This window comes from Ammodytes marinus (genome assembly GCF_949987685.1).
Source record: "Ammodytes marinus genome assembly, chromosome: 8".
NCBI classification, from domain to species: Eukaryota; Metazoa; Chordata; class Actinopteri; order Uranoscopiformes; family Ammodytidae; genus Ammodytes; species Ammodytes marinus.
Genome location: NC_137212.1, coordinates 2,508,776 through 2,518,775, shown reverse-complemented (window position 1 = coordinate 2,518,775; position 10,000 = coordinate 2,508,776). Strand labels below are relative to the sequence as shown.

The window sequence follows — 10,000 nt, the reverse complement described above, 5'->3', positions numbered from 1 at the left end:
GGAATATGCAGCTTTACAATCATTGACTTGGTCTTTCATCAAAGACAATCACTATGGATTTCACTCCTTTGTGAGTTTAGTCTAGGCATTATATAACCTGACCTCTCAAAAATTGCAACGGAAACCATTCCAACTGTTCTTGTCTCGTGAATATGTAATTAATGACAAACTAAAAGTCTTAAGAATTTGGCACATATCACCTCTACCATAAAACGGTACTTTAGGAAGCCGAAAATTGTTATAAAGTCATGGTTAAGAAACCCCTTAGAAAAGTACTTTCCACCACATGGATTCCTTAAAGGGGCACTGTGTAACATTTGAATTAATTTATTAGCTAAAATCAATATCCTCATTCATAAATATGTCCCCATTGGTGTAAAATCACCTCTGCCAATAATCTGAATTATCCTCCTGAGCGGAGAATTACAAATATTAATATACATATTTACATTGAGAGGGTAAGTCTTATGGAGGAATCCATGTTGGTTGGAATGTCATCAGGTGCATTGTTTAAAATGTAGAATTGTTCTTGTCCTTGAAGGCCACTGTAGCTTCTGTTATTATTCAAAAGGGTTGGGGTTACCCAGGGAGTGTTGCATTCTAGAACTTTGTAGACCTTTCTTGATGATGTCATATTACACACTGCACCTTTAAGACTTTTAGTATGTTATTAATTACATATTCACAAGACAAGAAAAGTTGGAATGGTTTCTGTTGCAATTTTTGAGAGGTCCACCCCTATTTTCTCACAAAATGCCTGTACTAGTTTGAAGCCTGTATGAACTGCTCTGCTGTAGAGAAAATGTCTCAATTCTATCTCAGCCTGCAGGTTAAAATACACACACTGTAACTTCACCTTCCCTGGAAACATGTAATCCATTTAAGATACATTTTTGTTTCTGACTTCTGGCTTAAAATCTTTATTCAGATGCATTTGAAACGTTGAATGCAGACATTCCTGTAGTTTTTCATCTCTCTGCTACTCACAGATGCATTTAAAGTCCTACTTCACCGGTTTGAATATGAAGGTGTATTGAATTCTGAGACCCTATGTAGTATAAATGTGCGAAAAAAATTTAAATCGGTTCATCCTAGCCTGAGAAAAGACAGAAAGAGTGTTTTTTTAACCCTATATTTCTCTTTCTCGTGACATCACAGAAAGAGAAATATAGGGTTAAAAAAAAACGTACTTTGTAAATATTACTGTGATGTCTTTTACTGTGACATCACAGTAACATTTGCAAAGTACGTTTTTTTTAACCCTATATTTCTCTTTCTCGTGACATCACAGAAAGAGAAATATAGGGTTAAAAAAAAACGTACTTTGTAAATATTACTGTGATGTCTTTTACTGTGACATCACAGTAACATTTGCAAAGTACGTTTTTTTTAACCCTATATTTCTCTTTCTCGTGACATCACAGAAAGAGAAATATAGGGTTAAAAAAAAACGTACTTTGTAAATATTACTGTGATGTCTTTTACTGTGACATCACAGTAACATTTGCAAAGTACGTTTTTTTTAACCCTATATTTCTCTTTCTGTGATGTCACGAGAAAGAGAAATATAGGGTTAAAAAAACACTCTTTCTGTCTTTTCTCAGGCTAGGATGAACCGATTTTAATTTTTTTTGCACATTTATACTACATAGGATCTCAGAATTCAATACAACTTCATATTCAAACCGGTGAAGTAGGCCTTTAAGTGTATTTGAGCATTTGGAAAAAGCGCTATATAAATTCCAATGTATTATTATTATTATTATTATTATAAAAACTACACAAATCTTCATCATTGTAGTTTTTCATCCCTCTGTCCTACTCACCACTGATGACCTGTCCAAACAGCTCCTCTGGTGTGTCTCCAAAGAAGGGAGCACATCCCACCAGGAACTCATAAATCTGCCAAATTCTTCCAGTAACTGTTTTAATTAGGCTACATTGTACTTTTCAACAATTTCATTTTAATTTCAGCCACTCTACCCCTCTGTCTAAATGTTTCAATTGTTTTTTCTCTTCACCTGTTGTTGTGTATTTTATGTATTTGCATTGAATATTGTGTACGTGTTGTTGTTTTTGTTTGACTCGACATCATTGTAAAGGAGGGTCACACACACACACAGACACACATATATACACCCACACACACATGTAACACGCACTTGCAGAACACACACACACTCAAGCACATGCACACACACGCGCGCACACACACACACACACACACACACACACACACACACACACACACACACACACACACACACACACACACACACACACACACACACACACACACACACACACACACACACACACACACACACACACACACACACACACACACACACACACACACACACACACACACACACTCTGTCCTACTCACCACTGATGACCTGTCCAAACAGCTCCTCTGGTGTGTCTCCAAAGAAGGGAGCACATCCCACCAGGAACTCATAGAGGATGACCCCCATGGCCCACCAGTCCACCGGCTTCCCGTAGCCCTGACGCAGGATCACCTCTGGGGCTATGTACTCTGGGGTCCCACACACCTAAAGGGGGGGGGGGAAACACATGGAGATTATGCTCTTGGGCTATGTACTCTGGGGTCCCACACACCTAAGGGGCATTAAAACACATGGAGATTATGCCCTGGGGCTATCTAACCTTTATTTATACAGGTAAATCCCATTGAGTCCGAAGACTCTGTTACAAGGGAGACCTGTTTTCCTTTCCCACGTTACCATTCACACACACATTCATACACCGATAGCAGCAGGCTAACTATCGACATTCACACAAGGCAAGGTGGGTGAAGTGTCTTGCCCAAGGACACAACAACTATGACACAAGTGGCAGGGCGGGGATCGAACCTCCAACCCTTTGATCATCGGCCGACCCGCTCTACCACCTGAGCCACAGTCGCTATGTACTCTGGGGTCCCACACACCTAACGGGGCATTAAAACACATAGAAAATATGCTTTGTTTATATATTTTTTTTAAATATTATTATTATTTATATATTTTTTCCCAGTTTTTTTTCTTCTCCCTTTTCTTTAATGTAATGTATGTATGTATATAATTTTTATTTATTTATTTCTCTTAATTTTTGTTTTTTTCTATTTATATTTAATTGTACTCTGGAGTCCCTCACACCTAAGTGGTCATTGAAACACATGGAGATTATATGGTGAGGATATTATGGAAGAATTAAGACAAATTCAACCAATTTTCGGTAATATTTACACAATCTTGCAAATTGTTGCAAAGGTGCACTATGCCTTTTTTTTTTTTACATTTGTAGAGCCTGTAGTAGCTTTACTAAACATATTTTCTCTACATGTAATTCTAAGTATTTCAATAGTTCTATCATCATAAATCTAATTATTTTGAGGAACCTGGAACCAAACGTAAGACTAGAATATGTTTGTAAACCAAACTGTGGGCCCTGCTGCTGTAAACAACAACAACAGTGAAACAGTAACTTTTCAGGAAGCTTTCTAACTTCAAACAGTGTTCCAGGGATCTACATTTTCCTGTAAGGAAAGTTTGTTTATCAGTATCTGTCTGCTTTATAAAAAACAGCTACGATTATCACATTTTGTCATAAAATATAACACAGAACAAAAGTGTATCTAATTTCATAATTTGTTGCCAGAAAAACAAGCAACATAGCTATACAGTTATACAAAACTATTCACAAACAACTTCCAAATTTAATCATTATAGGTCACAATAGAAAAAGCCATTCAGCTATAAGTTATCACCTGTTTGTCCAGGAACTCGCGCGTGTCCTTCTCGATGTGTCCTTCATACAGGTTAGTGGTGAGACTCATCAGACCGATCTTTGACAGGCCAAAGTCAGTCAGCTTGATGTGACCCATCGACGTGATCAGGAGACTGCGGGGGAGAAAATGAAAATTAATAGATTGTGTGTGTGTGTGTGTGTGTGTGTGTGTGTGTGTGTGTGTGTGTGTGTGTGTGTGTGTGTGTGTGTGTGTGTGTGTGTGTGTGTGTGTGTGTGTGTGTGTGTGTGTGTGTGTGTGTGTGTGTGTGTGTGTGTGTGTGAGTGAGTGAGTGAGTGAGTGAGTGAGTGAGTGAGTGCATGTGTGCGTCTGTTTAGTAAATTACTAATTCTTTCAGTATGTGTGCAAACAATGTTACTTACTGTATTTTGTGTGTGTGTGCGAGCTTGTGTGTGTGTGTGTGTGTGTGTGTGTGTGTGTGTGTGTGTGTGTGTGTGTGTCTTACTTGTCCGGTTTGAGGTCTCTGTGTACGATGCCGTAGTTGTGCAGATATTCCAGCGCGAGGACCGTCTCTGCAAAGTACATGCGAGCCATGTCCACCGGCAGAGCTCCAATGTTCTTAAGCAGAGTGGCACAGTCCCCACCTGCAAAGAAAACACTCAACATGTACCATACTATTGCATGTTGACAGCTCGTGTGTGTTCCAAGTAAAAAATGATCGCCCTAATATAGCTGATTAAAGAAATCAGAACAACTATATAATATACAAATAGCATTTTTTTTGTTGCACTGATGGTCTCGTTTGCTGTTACATGTCATTTATGATCATCAGAGGAAAAGTGAGACTGTTTCAGAAATATTTAAAAAGTTCCTCGTAGCACCTTTAAGTATTTTGCCAATTATCACAGACTAAATTGTCTCAAAGTAAATCTAAAAAAAATTAAAATAGTTGTTAATCTCCCAAATCCGACCGGACATTAACAGGAAAAAAAAATGATTATCAATAATAATAACAATAGACAATAACTGTAATACTAATTATCTCACCCTCCACATACTCCATGACCATACAGAGATGTCTCCTGATGACTGACTGACTGACTGACTGTGTGTGTGCGTTTGTTTGTTTGTTCGTTCGTGTGTGTGTGTGTGTGTGTGTTCGTTCGTTAATTTTTGTGTGTGTGTGTGTGTGTGTGAGATTGTCTCACCCTCCACATACATACAGCCCTAGTATATATATATATAATAAGTGTTAGAATGTAGATCTCACCCTCCACATACTCTATGACCATGCAGAGATGCCTCCTGGTGAGTGAGAGTGTGTGTGTGTGTGTGTCTGAGTGTGTGTGTGTGATTTGTTCGTTTGTTTGTTTGTTTGTTTGTTCGTTTGTTCGTGTGTGTGTGCGTTCGTTCGTGAGTGTGTGTGTCTGAGTGTGTGTGTGATTATCTCACCCTCCACATACTCCATGACCATACAGAGATGTCTCCTGGTGAGTGAGTGTGTATCTGTGTGTGTGTGTGTGCGTGTGTGTGTGTGTGATTTGTTCGTTTGTTTGTTTGTTTGTGTGTGTGTGTGCGTTCGTGAGTGAGTTAGTTAGTGTCTGTGTGTGTGTGTGTGTGTGTGTGTGAGTGTGTGTGTGTGTGTATGCGTGCGTAGGTTTGTGCGTGTGTGATTATCTCACCCTCCACATACTCCATAACCATGCAGAGATGTCTCCTGGTCTCGAATGAACAGAACATAGAAACCACGAAAGGGTTTTCGGCGAAGGTGAGGATGTCTCTCTCTACGAAGGCCTGCTGGATCTGGTTCCTCAGGATCAGGTTCTGTTTGTTTATCTTCTTCATGGCAAAACGCTGACGGCTTTCTCTGTGTCGCACCAGAAACACAGCCCTGTTTAAAGAGGGAGAGAAAGATCAGCCTAGGCTCTGTAAACTGCTCTGTAAACTGTTAAAGGCCTACTTCACCGGTGGGAATATGAAGGTGTATTGAACTCTGAGATCCTATGTAGTATAAATTTGCAAAAAAAATTTAATTGGTTCATCCTAGCCTGAGAAAAGGCAGAAAGAGTGTTTTATGGTCTCACTGTCTAACCCTACATTTCTCTTACTGTGACATCACAGTACTACATAGGATCTCAGAATTCAATACACCTTCATATTCCCACCGGTGAAGTAGGTCTTTAATGTAAACAGGCAAACAATTATTAACTTAAAACAAATGCAAGTTTTTTAGTTTTAAAGCAAAAGTGCGTAACTTTTTCATATATATATGAATTTCGATAGAATATGCTGTTATACACTGTTTAAGGAAAAGAAAGATCAGCCTAGGCTCTGTAAACTGATCTGTTAACTGTAATATAAAGTGATACGTAAACAGCCAAAGAATGATACACATTTTATAGTTTTAGAGCTATACTGCGTGACTTTTGAGTTGAGCTAAATTAGTTCACAGAAAGTTGACGGGTGTGTGTGTGTGTGTCACACCAGGAACACAGCCCTGTTTAAAGAGGGAAATAAAGATCAGCCTAGGCTCTGTAAATTGATATGTAAACAGGCAAAGGATGATACACATTTTAAAGCTATAGTAAGTACATTTTTTATGTAAATAAATGTTGGTTATATTCAAGCCATCGCCAAACGAGTTGAAACAAAGTTGAATTAGACCTATCAGCTCCACAAAACTCTCTCTGTATTTCTCAGTATGGCAGCGTTTACAAACTGGTGTCCCACCCTGACACTGGTGCAGGAGCTCAGAAAAATCCCCAAGAAAAGCCATGTAAATGCACCGATAGTGTTGTTGTAATTACTCAGAATTCCTCACGGGGGGGTGGGGGGGGGGGGGGGGGGCGACATAAGTTACGCAGTATAGCTTTATCATTAGAATATTTAACATGTGAATTTATAGTGTTCTGACCCGTAGGCTCCGTTACTGATGAGTTTGATCATCTCAAAGTCTTCCTCTCGCGGGGCTTTGGTTTTGGTCTGAAGAGGAGCGGGAGGGGCGGAGCTACCGCGACCCTGACAGAGAGAGAGAGAGGGACAGTCAAATTTTACATAATATCTTGCCTATTAACAATTTATACTATACAATTATGTTTGCATACTCACGTCCACTGAATCGTCTGTCTCTGGAGTGTCTGGGTTCCCGCTGTCATAGCTGCTCAACTGGGCCATTTCTACACAGAGCGAGAGAGAGAGAGAGAGAGAGAGAGGGGAGAGAGAGAGAGAGAGGGAGGGAGAGTGAGAGAGAGAGAGAGAGGGAGAGAGAGAGAGAGAGAGAGAGAGAGAGAGAGAGAGGGAGAGAGAGAGAGAGAGAGAGACAGAGAGAGAGACAGAGAGAGAGAGAGAGAGAGGGGGAGAGAGGGAGAGAGAGAGAGAGAGAGGGAGAGAGAGAGAGAGAGAGAGAGAGAAGAGAGAGAGAGAGAGAGAGAGAGGGAGGGAGAGAGAGAGGGAGAGAGAGAGAGAATCAGTCAACACCAAGAAAATAACAAGATAATATAGTGACAAATTATTGTGTGATTTATAATTTTTTAAGACCTGTACATTTTGATTTATACAATTAAAAACAACTTAACTATTTAGCTTCATCCAACGTCTAGATTTTTTTTGTTTTTAAAAGAAATTGACCCTATTAACCTGCATTGCCTGGCCTTAAATTTTTTTTTTTAACCTTTATTTATAAAGGTATATCCCATTGAGACCGAAGACTCTTTTGCAAGGGAGACCTGTTTCATTCATACACCGATAACAGGCTAACTATCGACATTCACACGAGGCAAGGTGGGTGAAGTGTCTTGCCCAAGGACACAACAACTATGACACAGGTGGCAGGGCGGGGATCGAACCTCCAACCCTTTGATCATCGGCCAACCCGCTCTACCAACTGAGCCACAGTCGCCCCAAATGAATATAAACAGTGTATAGTGAGGTGTATTGAGGTGGTCCTACCCTCCAGTGGGTCTCTGGTGAGCCCCAGCTGGCTGATGATGTATCGGGGGATGTCAGACTTGATGCCCTGCCCCACCTTAGCATGGCCCTCAGCTGCTTCCAACAGGTGATAGAACTCCTCTGGATCAAACTCCTAAAAGACGGAGAAAGGTTTAACATTTAGCAAACACAAAACATCTATCTATCCATCTATCTGTCCGTCCGTCCGTCCATCCATCCATCCATCCATCCATCCATCCATCCATCCATCCATCCATCTATCTATCTATCTATCTATCTATCTATCTATCTATCTATCTATCTATCTATCTATCTCTATCTATCTATCTATCTATCTATCTATCTATCTATCTATCTATCTATCCATCCATCCATCCATCCATCCATCCATCTATCTATCTATCTATTTATTTATTTATTCTTTCGGACGATAACAATTTATCAGTGTTATAATTAAAGGTGCACTATGTAACTTTATGATGGAGAAAAAGGAAGAGAGGAAGAGAGGGAGGGAGGAAGAGAGAGAGAGAGTGAGAGGGAGGGAGGGAGAAGAGAGTGAGGGGGGAAGAGAGAGAGAGAGAGGAAGGGAGGGAGAGAGAGAGGGAGGGAGAGAGTGAGAGGGAGGGAGGGCGAGAGAAGGAGAGAGGGAGAGAGAGAGGGAGAGAGAGAGGGAGGGGAAGGGGGAGAGAGAGAGAGAGGGCGAGAGAAGGAGAGAGGGAGGGAGGGGAAGGGGTAGAGAGAGAGAGAGAGAGAGGGAGGGAGGGAGGGAGGGAGGAAGAGAGAGAGAGAGGGAGAGAGAAGAGAGGGAAGGAGGGAAGAGAGGGAGAGAGGGAGGGAGAGAGAGAGGGAGGGGGAGAGAAGGAGAGAGGGAGAGAGAGAGAGAGGGAGAGAGAGAGGGAGGGAGGGGGAGAGAGAGAGGAAGATAGGGAGAAAGTATTTAAGCTTGTAAAATAGCAGATACAAAGCATTCATTAGTATTATGATGAAGTGAGTGAAAGAGAGACGGCGGGATGCATGGCCATGAGGTAATGTATTTGTATGTGACTATGTCAGATTAATAATGGTGATATGACCACGGTAGAAGTTGTTGGATACACAGATAAATGAGCAAAAAAGTACGGAGTGTCCTCTGACAAAGACAAAGAGAAAGACACACGGTCGCAATCACACACACACACACACACACACACACACACACACACACACACACACTCATGTATCCGTGTGCTTCCATTTGTAACAAACCCATCCTGAACGCTGTCACAACTTTAGCTGCATGTGATCAGTCAAAACTAGTCATGTGATCACCAGGGCAACCCCTCCCATTATCCCTCTGTCTCACCCTCACTTTCCCCCTCCCATTATCCCTCTGTCTCACCCTCACTTATCCCTCCCATTATCCCTCTGTCTCACCCTCACTTATCCCCCTCCCATTATCCCTCTGTCTCACCCTCACTTATCCCCCACCCATTACCCCTCTGTCTCACCCTCACTTTCCCCCTCCCATTACCCCTCTGTCTCACCCTCACTTTCCCCCTCCCATTACCCCTCTGTCTCACCCTCACTTTCCCCCTCCCATTACCCCTCTGTCTCACCCTCACTTTCCCCCTCCCATTACCCCTCTGTCTCACCCTCACTTTCCCCCTCCCATTACCCCTCTGTCTCACCCTCACTTATCCCCCTCCCATTACCCCTCTGTCTCACCCTCACTTATCCCCCTCCCATTACCCCTCTGTCTCACACACCTCTTACACCCGTCTCCTTTTGGAAATTGGATATTTGTGCAGATTTGACAAAAAAAAAATTGAAGGTAATTCAGATAAGTTTGACGTTTTTAAAAGCTTGGCCGGTAATGTAGGCTCGCATAAGCTCATCGGAAAAGAAAAAAAAAAAATCTTTGTTTTTTTTACAATTACAATATTTTTTTTGAGGTATAATATTCAGGCTTCCATAACATCTTGCATTCCATACAGAGAAGTGTTAATGTGTTCCTGCCTGTATGTATGTGTGTGTGTGTGTGTGTGTGTGTGTGTGTGTGTGTGTGTGTGTGTGTGTGTGTGTGTGTGTGTGTGTGTGTGTGTGTGTGTGTGTGTGTGTGTGTGTGTGTGTATGTAGGCTTCTAAAGAGTCCATAAATGAATTGCAGTAGTTAAATTATTCTCCTCACCCTCACTTATCCCTCCCATTATCCCTCTGTCTCACACACATTTCTGGGCTCAAATTCTTGGTTGAAATCATCAGTTTTACCACAGATGTTGTGCGCCATATTTTTTCTGAAGTAGCTCTGTGTGGACAGTAGGGT

General features: G+C 41.4%; 1 protein-coding gene across 1 annotated transcript in view; it reads right to left on the bottom strand.

Annotated features, from left to right (window-relative positions):
* The window catches only part of mast2 (microtubule associated serine/threonine kinase 2), a gene marked incomplete at its 5' end in the record, with an annotated part of 199,097 nt that overhangs the window by 22,313 nt on the left and 166,784 nt on the right, over positions 1-10,000 (bottom strand). The window contains 7 exons of the mRNA XM_080032778.1: positions 2,390-2,555; positions 3,773-3,905; positions 4,257-4,395; positions 5,434-5,642; positions 6,666-6,769; positions 6,860-6,927; positions 7,700-7,832. Of these exons, the coding sequence (XP_079888904.1) occupies positions 2,390-2,555; positions 3,773-3,905; positions 4,257-4,395; positions 5,434-5,642; positions 6,666-6,769; positions 6,860-6,927; positions 7,700-7,832 (952 nt within the window). The remainder of the gene's footprint in view (positions 1-2,389; positions 2,556-3,772; positions 3,906-4,256; positions 4,396-5,433; positions 5,643-6,665; positions 6,770-6,859; positions 6,928-7,699; positions 7,833-10,000) is intronic.